Source organism: Sprattus sprattus (genome assembly GCF_963457725.1).
Source record: "Sprattus sprattus genome assembly, chromosome: 1".
NCBI classification, from domain to species: Eukaryota; Metazoa; Chordata; class Actinopteri; order Clupeiformes; family Clupeidae; genus Sprattus; species Sprattus sprattus.
The window spans coordinates 22462758-22478086 of record NC_137920.1 but is presented as its reverse complement, the minus strand read 5'-3'; the positions used below and the strand labels follow the sequence as shown (position 1 = coordinate 22478086).

Here is a 15329-nt window from a genome sequence, read left to right as displayed (position 1 = left end):
TTTTGTAAGAATTTAGTTTAGATTTAAATAAAAAATAAAAAACGCATTCCTTTTACTCTCATATTAGTAGGCCTATTGCTGAGATATTGTAGAATATAACCATACATTCCCTCATTGATTTTAGTTAGGTGAAATATACAAAATTATCAGGAATGGAAGACTACCTAACAGATAAAAAAACAGGCCTTAGTGTTTGAAGTTATCCATGACACCATTTCCCAAAACTATAACCACTATTTCCTTGTTTTTACATATGACCCTACTGACATTCGATATCCTGATGTCATAGCTCAAACCCAATGACAACCTCAGGATAGATAGATACAAGGTCCATGCATAGGATGCAGTGTGGCCATTTGAAAGATAGTCCTCAATGCTTTTGTCCTTCTATTAGTTATAGATAAATACTGCGAAAGACAGTGTTTAATATGTGTAGTGAATTTTTAGGATTAAAACTGAGTTGTTGTTACTGCTAGGGTTTCCTCTACTAAGATGAATAATTCACTTGTATGGCATGTTTCCTTCCTATGGGCAATAAAGTCACTTTGAAATACTGGCCAACTTTGCACTGTTTTGACTTTCAAGTTTCTTACAACTGCTTTAACATATTTTCTGAAACTTGGTCTCAGTTTTTCAAACCTTGCATCACACCATAACAGTCTTGCAAGATGGAACTCTGCATTCAAAATGTAATTATTCCTTTTTAAAATCTAATTTTTAGGTCAATTTAGTTTTTTTATGTGGTCACTATGAACTGTCACATGCCAGCTACAAACTAAACTACAACAAACCTAAAACTAAAACCTTTTGTTTGGCTGGTTACATCGTTACAGTTCATTTTGGCAAAATCCACTGCAATGCAATTCAATTCAGTTTTGCAAAGCACTGTGTGCTACAATTTACAGCAAACAAAGTATTTTTTTCAGATAAGATCATTACACATGCAATTCATGCAACCCTTCAGTGGCAAGAATGCATTTATCAACAATGAATGTTTTAAAAGTCCATGTTACATTTGAACATTCAGGAGACATTACTGATGTTCCGTAGAATGCTCATATTACAACATTCTAAACACCCCAGTGTGAGAGTGACAGCTGTAGGGTGTCACGGCCATAGACATATATACATGTCTATATGTCTATTGTCACGGCCACATGTGTTCTGTTTTCTTTGTTTACCACTTCCTTCCCTTTCTGTAGTTTATTGTGATACACCTGATTGCCGGATGAGATGCACCTGGCCGGGTGATTAAGCAGCATTTCAAGTGTCCTATTTCCTGCTGCAGGAGAGAGGCTTCTAACTTAAGGACTGCTGGTATTGCTGCCTCTCAGCCTCTCAGTCTGGGATTTTGTCTTGTATTTGTTGTGTATTTGTTGTGTATTTGTTTATATGAATAAATCCCAGGGATTTGGTGGTTTAAAAAAGGTGTTTCCAGTATTTAATTTGGGTCAGTAGTGGATTGTTGTTCGCCCCGTAGAGCCACCAAAGGTTGGGGCCTAATAACGGTTAAATCATAGAGGAGCCAACAATGTGGAGAGAACTGATACTGCCTTATCTCACCCTCAGGGCAGAGTGGAACAGTGCCAAATGAAATACCACAAGAACTGGGTGGTTTGGTTGGTGGTCTAATGAAACACCCTGACAACTAATTTGTCTCTGTCATTCCTATGGTCTACGAAACCATACTGAGTTGTTCTTATGAGGATTACTTGAACACAGACTTTAAGTGTGGTATATAAAAAAATAGCATTGATGAAATAGAAAAATAAACTGAGCTTACACAGAGAAACATTCATGAATAAGCAGTCATCCTGATTAAAATACAACCATTTCAGCCCAACTACTTAGCACAGTAGACTATTTGCCTCAGACATCTTGGTCTCTTTATTATTTGTGAATTATTCAGCATCAGGAGAGTGTCACTTTCTTTCTGTGGTTTCAGTCATCTTTTTACCCAATGGCAGTAAAAAACCAGTTCCACTGAATAGTAGATTTACCAGCAAGATGGCAAGATATCAAGCTAGGCGTGGTTACAACATTCATTCTTTTGAAAATACTGTAGGCCATAAGATATTGTATATTAATGTTGAATACGATCATAGCTTATTCATGTATCTAGACACATGGCACAATCTAAAGAATATGCAGGCAATTATATACAGTTTAATAGTTAAACAATGGTTTAATCAACAATTTGATCAGATGCCACAGCGTAACAACACACTTACTTTTGTCCGATATCGACACATCAGTGAGCCTAGGCTACAGGTGTCGACGAGGTCAGTCAGTTCGGTGAAAGAGAGGGAAAACCATGCGACCATCAGTTCTGAAAATTCTATTTCTAAAATTCATCCAACAATGGATGTTTCTTAATTCCACGTTACTTTTGATAATTCTACAGACATCACTGATGTTCTGTAGAATGCTGATATAACAACATTCTAAACACACCGGTGTGAGAGCAACAACTGAAGGGTTAAAACAGAGAGGAGCCAACACTGTGGAGAGAACTAGTACTGACTTGTCTAATCCCTAGGGCACAGTGCCAAGTGAAGAGAACTGAGTTGTTTGAAAATAAATGGTGTTCTTAAGAAACACCCTGCCAGATAATTTGTCTCTATCATTCCTATGGTGTGCGAAAACATCCTGTTATTCTTACAAGGATAACTTGAAGACTTTGTTGAAGAGTTTGGTTTTGTTAAAAATGGCATTAACAATATACAAAATAAAACTGAACTGAAACACAGAACATTTATGAATTTCATCATTATAAAAATATAACCATTTCAGCCCAACTTCTTAGCACAGTAGACTATTTACCTCAGACATCTTGCTTTGGGTCTCATTATTAGTTGTAAATTATTCAGCATCAGGAAAGTGTCACATTCTTTCTGTGGTTTCAGTCCTCTTTTTACCCAATGACAGTAAAACCGGTTCCACTTGAAAGTATAGTAATTGACCAGCTTGGCAAGTTGACCAAGCTAGGTGCTGTTGCAACATCCATGACCAGTTGATGAAGGTGTGGCTTGTGGACACTGAACTGACCTATCTTAGAATCGTAACCTAATACTTACTTGAAAACACAATCCTCCCATCCCTTCCCCAATGCACTATAAGAATGCCTTTGAATGTCGGAAAAGTTCACTCTCAAGATTTATTTGAGACCACCTGCAGCACTCTCTTTGTTTCTCGTCTTACAGCAGTAACTGTGCGACTTCTCTTACAATTACAGGTGAGTCTCACACACTCACACACATCCACACACACACAAACAGACACACACACACACACACACACACACACACACACAGACACACACACACACACACACACATACACACATACACACAGAGACACACATACACTACAACCTTAATTGCTATAGGCCTGCATTCATATCATATTATTGCACTTAATGACCTATCTCTCTTCCTATCTCTCCATCTCTCCCTCTCTCTCCCTCTCTTTCTCCCTCTCTCTCCCTCTCTCTATCCTTTCAACTCAATGACAGTTACGCCAGAGTTGTGTTGAACATGATTATCTTAGGAAAACACTCAATCCCTTTAGCTAAAGTTCAAATTTCATCAGTACAATAAAAGTACTCTTCAATGATATTGAAAGTGTGCTGAAAGTTAACGGTGGCTTAGTATGTGCTTAAACCTTTGAGAGGGATGAGACAAGGGTGTTCTTCATAGTTCTGTATTCTTCATAGTGTGGCGAAAAAACCTATTTTCCAAAGACTCCAAAATTATTTAAGGTTGATATCCATTCCAAACTGCAACAACACTTTTACATTGCAGTTAATGCTGATGATAATAATTTGAATGATCAGTAACCAGAGAGACATAGATACTCTGTTTAAAGTCTCTAAATCTTTTGAAATGTTTTCTTCCATAAGAATGAACTGGTCTAAAAGTGATGCTGGGAAGTGGGAAGGAGGTGTGCCAAGTCTGCCAAGGGGTTTAGAGTGAAAATAGATGGTCTTAAATGCCGATCTGGGGCCGTATTCACAAAGCCTTTTATCTTACCACTAGGAGTGCTCCTAACTCGCGCTAAAACCTTTTACGTAGGAGTAATTTCTTAAAAGTGATTCACAACGGCTCTGAGACCTACTCATACTAAGGATAATACCAACTCCTAAGCTTAAGATAAAACCACCGTTGCTATGGATGACGTCGACTCTCATGCACGAGTTTAGAAGGGGTGAGGACGGTGATTGGTTGTTGACAGGCTCTCTCATTAAAAACTCATTCGTGACGTCCCTCTAACAATCCCACTATATCAACTGAAAATAAGAGAATAACCTAGGCTTCACATTAAGTCATATTAAATAGTTATGGACAGTGCAGTTAGCAGAATGCACACGCATGATGACAAGTTTGTGCATCCAACGGGAATGACACTTTGCACGTTAAGAGAAATAAAAAACGATCAATATAAAATATGGCAATTGCATGTAATCAAGGCAGTAATAACTAAAGCACCCAGCAAACTGTAAGGCTATTATATTTCCAGCCCTTGACCACTTCAAATATCAGCACACACGGCCCTTCAAGCGAAACGAACGTGAAACGTATAGCGAAAGCCAACTGGTCCCAGGACCAATAGCCACCGTCACCCCAGCGGCATCCAGCTGGTAAGTTCTTAAAAAACTGCTGCAGACCGCTCTCCGTTGAAATGCACGAGTCGAAAACGTCCTCATCTTTTGATGGGGCAATTATTGTAATGTGTGGACATTCCTGCGATCGCCATGGAATTTACTTTGATCTTGTGTAATTGGCGATTGTCCAAAGGGCAAAGGCAACTGGATAAACTGTTGGATGATGTTGGGTCTACAGTGCGTTGATAGTTTGATGAATTAAACGGCTGACTGATTCCCAGTGTCGTCATTTGCGTTTTCCGCGAAGCCAAATAGGCTATATTTATGTTTCCAAACATTTCACTTCGGGACACATCGTTGTTTAAAGGCGTCATTGCATCCCGTGCTAATTCTACGACAATATTAATACCTTCACGGTTTAAGCAATGTCTTTTATCAATTCCAAGTCGGCTGCAGCCATCTTACGATTTTTTGTGAATAGGTCTTAGTGACTTAGGAGTCCTCATGAGGAGTTTTAAGCTGTCCTAGACTTAGGTGCTACTTTTAGGGATAAAATATTTTGTGAATTGCTCTTAGTAAAAAAAATTAGGAGTCCTACATTTAAGACTGACACGCCCATTATTTTTAGGAGTTTCTCCTAAATTCGCCACCACTTAGACCGTCGTGAGACAGGTTAGTTTTACCCTACTGATGATGTGTTGTTGCAATGGTAATCCTGCTCAGTACGAGAGGAACCGCAGGACCTTTATTACAAAAGCAACCAACAGCTCTCTCTCTCTCTCTCTCTGTATACATCACTCACCCACTCCCTTTCTCTGAACTTCTAGATTTAATGTTGATTCTATATTGACTTCATGTCGATTTATCATGTTTATATTTTCTCTTAGGAATCACTGTCCATTACTTTGCAGAATAGCGATGGTGACCTACAAAGTAACAGTGCACACTGGAACGAGGGCCTTGGCTGGCACAACTAGCTATATCTACATCCAACTGCGTGGAACTGAGGCTGAGAGTGAGGAGAAGATTCTAGATCAGGCCTATTTCTCTCTGGGGTTTAGTGAAGGATCGGTAAGTGCACCCATTTAAAGCAACTTTAACTAGCTAGCTAATTACATAAACGATAAGCAGAAGCCTCTCTAAAAACCAAGAACAGCCAAGTTGTGGAAAGATACATTGAATACAGTACTTTAAAGCAGCAATAAGGAGTTGAAAATAATTTTAAATTGATACCAGAGCTTGCTGATTATAGAAACATAGCCTACATCAAGTATCTCATTGTTTCTTTACCATCAATCCTTTAACTGTATTATGGCTGAGATTCAGAGTTTTTACAACTAGAATTCAATCCATATGCTGGTATCTGTAACAACCATACTTAATATAGGTTAATTGAAAAGCCCGTCGATAGAGGCTACTACAGTGAGTTTGCTAATGAATGAAAAACATAAATGTGTTCTCTCATTTTGCAAAGTGCTATAAATACGATGAATTTCATGGTTATATAACATGTTATCCGGAGAACTAGCAAGCTGACACTGACAAACAGGTCTGCTTTTTTCATACAGAACCAAATGCTTCCTTTGTGGATTATACATGCATGCCAAATACACGTCTGACAACCAGGGTATAAGTGGGATAACGGCCTTTGAGGTGTCCAATGAGGAACATGAAATGAATGGACTTGACAAAGAAAACTCCACTACACTTGGTGTATAGTTCTTTACCTCTGCCATGGCTGCCAAATGTATCACGAATGTCTGTGACGTTAAGAGAACAAAGTTCTTGTGGAATTATATGAAATATGTTAATTAGAAGCACAAAGTCTTTTGCCAATGACCGCATAGATACATTTTTTCACAACGGTCAATACGAAGAAATATCAGACCTCTAAACGTTGGGATGGCCAATTCAAATCAGCTGAGCTGTATAATAATTCGATGTGAATGACCTGGAAACTGTCCAGGGATGACACCCCCCCAAAAAGATTTATAAACAAATGTCACAGCAACATCAGTTATGTAACAACATAAGCATAAGTCAGAATGCTAGCTAGCTATTCAGATTCAAAACACTTTTGTAAATCATAGGCCGCACCTTTAATGGGAAATATTTTAAAGAGTGTGGAGGATGATACTCAAACGATTTATTTACATCTTTTCATCAGGTGCGAACGTTTAAGGTAGATTGCAAAGCGTCCCTAGGAGAGCTCATTTATGTCAAGCTCTCCTCCAAGCCATTTATGGGTCTTGACAACCAGTGGTTCTGCAACAAGATCTTGGTCACAACGCCCGAAGATGACGAGATTCTGTTCCCATGCTACCGATGGCTTGGCTGTGAGGAGGATCTTGTTTTAAGACATGCCAAAGGTAGGACCCCCAATTTCAGATAATGGCTAGGACCTGTATAACCTACTTGAAAGTTCAGAGGGGTTAAGTTTGAAATGTACTGCACGCAAACAACATGATTGTATATTTTACTCTTTTGTATGTGGTTTGTAACCAAACAATAGTATGTCTTCTTGTGATAAAGAGATAAAGAGATTGTCAAAAGTGCCCTATGCTGAAATAAGGGTCAGAACAAGAGATTGCATGGCTATCATACTTACACAATTGTTGTGATGTTCATTTGTGTGATGTTCATGTAGTTCTAATTCATGTTGTCAAGATGTCTTTAAAAAAAATATCTCAGAAGACTCAACACACCAGAAACAAGAAAAATCACATTAATGACATTAAAATCATTTTCCAATGCTCACTTTGGACAAATGTGTTTAACAATTTATTTGAAAATAAACAGAATTAAACTAAAACGTATTCAGTGTTACCCTTTATACATTTCCATTTCAGCTTCGCTTGTGTTCCAGGACACCAACCCAATAGCCCAACGACACAGGATGAGGCAGCTAGAGGATCGTCAGGATGCATTTAGGTTTGTGGACAGCGAGCGCAGAGTGAACGAGCAGAGTGTGTCTGTATTACATTTAACTAAGTTATGTGCTTTAAAATACGGCTGTATATTCTATTTACAGGTGGAAAGTGTATGCCGAGGGCTTGCCCCACGCTAACCACTATGAATCTGCCCTTGATATGCCTGCTGAAGTCCAATTCTCTTACACAAAATCCACCGACTTTTTATACAATTTAGGAACGCAGTAAGTTTTCCAACCCTCCTGTGGAATTCATCTTTTTGTGACACGCTGGCTGTTCACTGTTTGCCTCTTTCTCCTCAATGGTTTACATACAGACCCAAGCACCACAGAAGAGTTAAGATGGTATATGTGCCATTATAGAGAAAATGCTGTCTATTAGTAGTAGTGGTGGAAGTAGTAGTAGTGGTAGTAGTATGACATTTTAAGTATGCTGTACTCTCCTGCACACTCAGCTAAAAGCACCTTCTGTAATATTCCCACTTGCGTTAAGATAATTCATAAGCAGTGGTCCAACACCAAGCTTCACCATTTCAAAATTAGTGTTTGGACAACAAACAGTTTGAATGTCTTCTGTTTGTAGGTTAGCCTAAATTTGTAGTCTGTTTTTAAGTCTCATTTTTAATTATGTTTTAGATTGCATTGGTGGAAATACTTAATATGTGTAATTAGATTTCATTTGAAGTATGCTTTAATTACAAGTGAACTGTAGTGATTTTAACATTAACAACACATATTTACTTTATTTTGCATAGAGGCGGAGAGCATTTGTAAAAAAGCCTTGCGTTATTGAAGACCATACAAATAAAATATCTGCTATAAAAGTAACTAACAAGATGTTCAATTAGTTTTGATTGGTCATAGGTTGTATATCAATTTCCACTGATAGTGTTTGGACTTTGAACCAATGTATTGTGTGTGTAGGTTAATTGCTCTGAAGCTGGAAGGATTAGCTGATAGCAAAATGACATGGGGAAGCTTCAACGAACTGGACAGACTCCTTTGTGAAAACAGAAACAAAACCATTGGTAATCATCTTAAATCTAAATCATCTTAAATTACCTGCTCAGAATCACTGTACTGAAAAAAATGAAAGTACTGTTTGTTCCTGTAGCACATGTTCTGACACAGCATGCCTTGCAGATTACGTTCAGGAGCACTGGGATGAGGACGAGTTCTTTGGCTATCAGTTTCTGAATGGCCTATGCCCCATGATGATCCAGCGCTGCTCAAAGCTGCCAGAGAACTTCCCCGTCACAGAAGAGATGGTCAAAGACTCCCTAGGACGGAGCAGTTTGGAGGTGGAGATGAAGGTAGGCTCAAAGTTGGAACTGATAAAACTACACAGTGTATATACTGGACGCAAGAAACGTCATTATGATCCAGCACTGCTCAAAGCTGTCAGAGGAGATGGTCAACGACCTTCTAGGAGGAAGCACCTAAATTAAGGAGGTGACGGTAGGCTGCACATCAGTTACACAACAGTTTGGCACTGGTAGGAATCAATGCATTCGCTTTTACTTGTATTCAGTTATCAGATAACTTGAAAGCTCAATTGCTGCTACTTACCTTTCCTCTCAGCTACCAGTACCACACACTGTAGGTGGGCAGTGTATACTTAAAGCAACATTAAGGACTTTGGATTTGAAGCTAGCAAGCAAACAACCTAAAAAGGCATGCAGAAACTGTTACAAATTGGTGGGTTCGGTACGCGGCTAGGCAGTCCAATAGCAAGCAAACAAATCCAAACAGGGCAATGGCAGGAGAATAGTCGATGTACAGTCCAAGGTCAGAAACACAAGTAACTTAAACAACAAAGAGAAAGCACTAATCGCTACTCACTGGGGACACTAGGAAACCACAGCACATACAACGTAACATACAATGACAAGAACGCAACGAGAAACAAGAATATATGGACTATAACAGATTACGAGGGACAGGTGAGAACAAGCAAAGCGGGGCAGACAATGACACAATAAACAAGCGGAATTAACAGGACACAGGAAAAACCAATCAGACAAACAAACCGGGTGAAGATTGGGAACAGGTGAGGGCTGGAGACAAGGACAACAACAAGAGGGCACATGACATAAACAAACAAACACAGGAAAGCACATGGTGGGAACAAGGAAGCACAAGGACTTGATACAAACCTGACAACCTTACAGACAACCAGCAGCTCAGTTGGCAGTGATTAAAGGTCCCGTCCCGCCATGTATGGTGTATGGCAAGTGGAAAAGACACATGTCTTTATACAGTATGTCCTTCACATGATCACATACCATCAAAATGAATTTGAAGATGATACTAAAAGTAGTTGCCTTTGCTGTATAGTGTTGTTGTATAGTGTGGCTTTCATCATGGATGTGGCAGAATTATGAATCACAAAAAAATTACACTCTTCTTGGGTAAATCTAGATTGCTTAATTCTGAACGACTTTCTGTATATTCTGTCTATTTATTGTTTGCCTTCAACAACACGTAAACCATCCAGAAAGGGAACATCTTCCTGTGTGACTACAAGATCTTGGACGGACTTGTTGGAAATGAAGTCCATGGCAGAAAGCAGTATCTCACAGCTCCCCTGGTGCTGCTCTACTGTGACTCAAACGATATGATGATGCCCATCGCCATTCAGGTAAACACATCCCTTCTATGGAAATGTATATTCCAAAAAGTTCTTCCACTGAACAAAATTGAGGAATAAATATGCACGATTCAAGTCATAACTGAGTCAGAACAAGTCAAGAGTAATTTACAGGTCTTAGTAAATTCCTTCTTTCCTTACAGTATTATGCCATGACTTCACCCCCTCCCCCCCCCCCCTAAACACTGGACTTTTAAAAAAAAATAAACACCACCCTCTCCCCACACTTTGGGGATCTCTGCTCTGGGGGTGTTCAGGCCTTGTGCTTTGTAATGCATTTTTAAACTATGTATGTTGCTAATGGTGCCATATAAAGTAGTATTAGAAGTATAGTGAATTAAGCAGATTTCCCCCTCACATACTGGTGAGTTAGTTTTATGTGTGTTTGTCTTTTCTCCACAGTTAGGGCAAAAGGCTGGGAATGACAACCCCATCTTCCTGCCCACCGACTCGAAGACTGATTGGCAGCTGGCTAAGATCTATGTGCGGGCTGCAGAGTTCTGTGTGCTCGGGGTTGACTTTCACCTGCTGAGAACTCACCTGGTAGCTGAGGTGTTCACCGTGGCAACATTGCGGAACCTCCCAAGCCCACACCCCCTATTCAAGGTAGGGTTTGACATGCACAAGATTGTTTTCACTTGAAATGGCTAACGGCGAAAACACCCAAGATCGATTTAAAAAGAGTAATTTACATTAGCCTTCGCATGGATTGATCTTGTGATTTTGGATATGATGACAATCCTGTCGCTAATGTAAATAAATAGGTCCAAATTTGTTTTAATGAACCATTAAGAACAGTCAGGATACCATGAGCTAACATGCTGTTTACTGTCTTTTCCCCCTTTGTAGCTTCTCATTCACCACACTCGTTACACACTCCAGATCAACATCTTGGCGAGAAATCGGCTGATTTCCAAGGATGGAGGCATAAGCAAAGTATGCGAACGACAAAAAACTATACTAATAAAACAATACCAATACGGGGACAATATTCCTCTGGAAGGATATTTTGTGTTCTGCTCTTGTTGTCAATATGCCTTTAAAGCTCTGCAAGTTTTTGTCTTAGAGTCACCCCCAGAAACCTTTAATATTTTACATATATGCCACTTGTGCATCAATGTTTTAGTTAGAGGAAATATACAAAAACATCAAGGAACTACCTAAAAAGTCTAACAAGCCTCAGTCCCCAAAGGATTTTAATAAGATACATATTATATCACTATATAAGTACACTCTCATTCTTTATATTCAGCGATATGTTTAATCATACATTAACCATAGCTGTTTCAACCCATACGTATGTGGTGTTACTGTATTCTTTACCTCTATGACTGATTCTTCATCATTTATGATCCTAGTATTCAGGCATCGGTGGTGCAGCCCTAGATGAGTACCTGAAGCGTGCAACTGCCGCCCTGACCTACAGCTCCCTCTGTCTGCCTGATAACATCTCTGAGAGAGGCCTGGAGGAAGTACCACATTACTACTACAGAGATGACGGGATGAAACTGTGGAACATTGTCAACAAGTATGCTTACCATTGGAAAATTGGTGAAATGTTGCCGATTGTACACACAAATCTCGCTTCATACGATGTTTGCTAAAAACAATCTATATTTGCAAATGTGGTTTCACTTTTTCACATTTTCAATTTTCCTTCAGAATGACCCACTATGTTAGAGCTGCAAAGATTTTTTTTTTTTTAACCACTACATTGTACACTAAGCCATGTTGTCGTTTGCAGGTATGTTGAAGGAGTCTTGCAACATTACTACAAATCTGATGATGACGTGGAGAAGGACACAGAGCTGCAGAGCTGGATCAGTGAGATATTTACCAATGGCTTCCAGGGAAAGGAGAGCACAGGTGTGTACAGCAATACTGACCTTTAAGGATAAAAAAAACATAGAATACAAAATAAAAAAAATAACTGTACAAGAAATTTGAGTAAAAGCCACATAGGACTTCCATTAACTTCTCGTTTTAGGAGGAATTAGAGTCAGCATTAATGCCTGCCAATTCCTAGTACCGTCATGACTTTGGACACGGGGAGGGAAGTTATTTTAACTGTGTTCTGATGTTCCACAGATGTGAACTGTATGTCTATAATGTACATGTGTGTGATCCGTTCCTCAGGAATACCTGAGACTTTTAAGAGAGTAAAGGATCTCATCAAGTTTGTCACCATGGTGATCTTCACTGTCACTGCCCAACATGCCGCTGTCAACAATGGACAGGTAATTTATTTTAAAGATCTTTGAATCAATTTGGTTCAGATTTAAAAAAAAAAAATAATGACCCATTGTCAGTTTGACATTGGTGGTTGGATGTCCAGCTACACTAGTGCAGCATTCAGAAAGCCTCCTGGAGGAGGAAGGAAAAAGACCAGAACATTCGCCGTTGCCTTTTATTAATAACCATAATTTCTAGGTGCTTTACAAATCCCAACATCTGAGCCCCAAACAGCAAGGCCAGGGGCCACAATGGCAAAAGGAAAACCTTATAACAGATCTATGTCCTACTCAAAATCTGTGGCAGTGCCACAACCTCCCTGTGTGTTTACTACTCTCTTAATCCACTGTTAGGATCCATGTTAAATTGGGATAATGAGGTTCTGTAGTTATTCTTTATGAAATTTTGACATTTAACAACAATTAAGGATGCAGTTAATTTATCTCGTGTCTAATATTCTCTTGTAAAATGTCCCCAGTTTGAGTTTGGCGGCTGGATGCCTAACCTCCCCACTGCCCTAAGAAAGCAGCCTCCCGAGCACAAAGGCCGGACCAATGAGATATCCATCCTGGAGACCCTACCTGATGTGGGCACGACGGTGAATGGAATGGCTGTCCTGGAACTGCTTAGCACAAAGTCATCAGACCAAGTGAGTTTGTACAATATCAAGGCACATTTTTTAAGGCGGCAATACAGTTATTTTATTTTAAGAGAAAGATATGAATGTTGTGAATAATCTGAATACATTTGTTCTATTTTATCGCTCTGGATGACAATGGCTTACTAAAAAGTCTGTTCATTATTTTTAAAGCATATCTGGCATCTGTAAGCATTAATAGTTAATCAGACCTGATATTTTCCAAGCTGTGGAAAGTGGGTATATCAATGTGCTGTCACACATGTGTGTTAAACATTATTAGCAACTTTTTTAGAAATAACAATCTTAACATCTTGTCTCTAGTACCCTCTGGGAGTTGTCCCAGAAGAGCTGTATGATGAAGAGGTCCCTTGCAAGCTCATTGAAGACTTTCAAAAGGATCTGGAGAAGTTATCGTGGAACATCGAGAAGCGGAACAAGAAGCTGGAGCTTCCCTACACCTATCTCAACCCCAAAAATGTTGACCACAGTGTGGCCATTTGAAAGCGTAGAGTAGTCCTTCTTCATTATTTTGTCTTTCTAGTACAGTTTTTCTCATTGACTTTAAATGGGCCTATTAACGAATCATCCCAAACCATGAAGCCTAATCTTATCTGAGGGGCATTATATTTCTTATGAATGGTTTTGTTTGAATGTTACACCCAGGGATTGAGTTTGTGGTGAATGAATTGGATTTTTAGCCGTGTCGAATCACTGTGATTTAATTATAGTTTGTTTCTGAGTTGGGGAAATGTGTTGTTGTTCTTGTTTTGTTTGTTTGTTTCTTTTTTGTGGTGCAATTGCTGGATGATCCCTTGAAAAGCTGCTCATCAAAGCCATCCCACTGGTGTTGGTGCTCCTGTGAATGCTTTCACTTTTTTATGTCTGGATAAAAATAAACGATACGCATTTGTGGAACTGTGCGTTGCCCTGTCTCCATCATCCAGTGAGTCCAGTGATCCAGTTAAGTAGCCTGTGCTGGGGATATTGGGACCTATCTCGACTTTGAGGGGGGCTGGGCAGAGGGGGGCACACTGTCCAGGTGGACGGTCCCCGCCACATCACACAGTAATAAGCACAAGGACGTGTAAAGTAACGTACACCTCACTCCCACTGCAAACCACAACATGGTGAATATGTTAGCACACAAAAAGAGTTTAAATTCCAAAATGTTCAGGATTTTTTGTTTGCAAAAGGTTAGTTGGATACTTAAAGAGCTACAAGAGGATGTTTCCCAAGTTAAGAGAACGCAAGCTTAAACTAGCGTGGACGTTACAAACATATTTGAAAGACTGGAGGAGACAGACGGTCGAATTATGGACTTGAATACTGAAAACACCAGGCTGGCCACTGAATTGCAAAGCATTGTGAGGAGTTGGACAGAGCCATTCAAAATGCAGAAAATAGCGACAGACAATTGAATTTGCGGCTTGTTGGATTAAAGGAAAGAGGGCGAAAATTTGAGGGAGCTAGCTTGCCAGCTGATAGGTGACGTTCTTGGAGTGAAGCTAGCTGACAATGAGCTACAGCGGGGTATATCGACCAGGGCCAGCTTCCAGAGATGAGGATTCCCCTCCGCGGCCGGTCGTGATGAGATTCCATTCTTTTTCACTGCTAAAGGGAAATACAAGACCAAGACAGCGCTGGAATGGAAAAGGTCCAAGATTTAAATCTTTCCTGACGCAACGAAAAGCTGTAGCTGAGAAGAGGAGGAAGAAACTTCACAAAATGGACATTCGATTTACACTCACCTACCCAGCAAAACTTTTCTTCACTTGGAAGGGGAAGACAATTACTTTTGAAGACCACAAGAAAGAACTTCAATTCATGAACAAGTAGACGGAAGGCTCTAAGTGCCTATTTGGGCTATATACTGCATCAGTGCTAGACTAGGCCTTCAGTGATGTCCTACTACACGACAGTTAAGCTGAGTGAATCCACCTCTTAATACCATCATTATGACGCCATGGCTCTCGAACCATACAGAAAGGCAGTATAAGTGAGCATTGCATCACCTTAACATAGTTGAGTACAACAGACTTTATTTCCAGACTATATTTGCGGAGCCTTTAAAATCAATACACCCGTATTAACAATAAATTAAGAGTAGTAAACTCTCAGTTATATGATCGCTTGGATACTGTCACAACTTAAAAATAAAAGGCGATTTTCAGGGATTATGTAGTCTACAAAGTGTTATTAAGTCCACCTAAAGTAGCCTATGTGAGCTTTAACAAGTTTGTCCACTAAACATCGCATTGTCCCACCTACAAGTTTC

At 39.6% G+C, this 15329-nt stretch overlaps 2 protein-coding genes across 2 annotated transcripts in view; one reads left to right on the top strand and one right to left on the bottom strand.

Moving 5' to 3' along the window:
• LOC308368625 (arachidonate 12-lipoxygenase, 12R-type-like) overlaps nt 1–15329 on the bottom strand; it is a gene marked incomplete at both ends in the record, with an annotated part of 172218 nt that overhangs the window by 136690 nt on the left and 20199 nt on the right. The gene's annotated exons all lie outside the window — the stretch shown is intronic.
• LOC308363290 (hydroperoxide isomerase ALOXE3-like) lies at nt 5522–13555 on the top strand (the record flags this gene model as incomplete). The annotated part of the gene is made up of 12 exons (XM_080836098.1): nt 5522–5674; nt 6771–6972; nt 7453–7569; nt 8676–8845; nt 10030–10173; nt 10585–10788; nt 11032–11118; nt 11541–11710; nt 11927–12048; nt 12319–12419; nt 12893–13063; nt 13376–13555. The coding sequence occupies 12 exons, from the start codon at nt 5522–5524 to the stop codon at nt 13553–13555; spliced, it is 1821 nt and encodes a 606-aa protein (XP_080692224.1).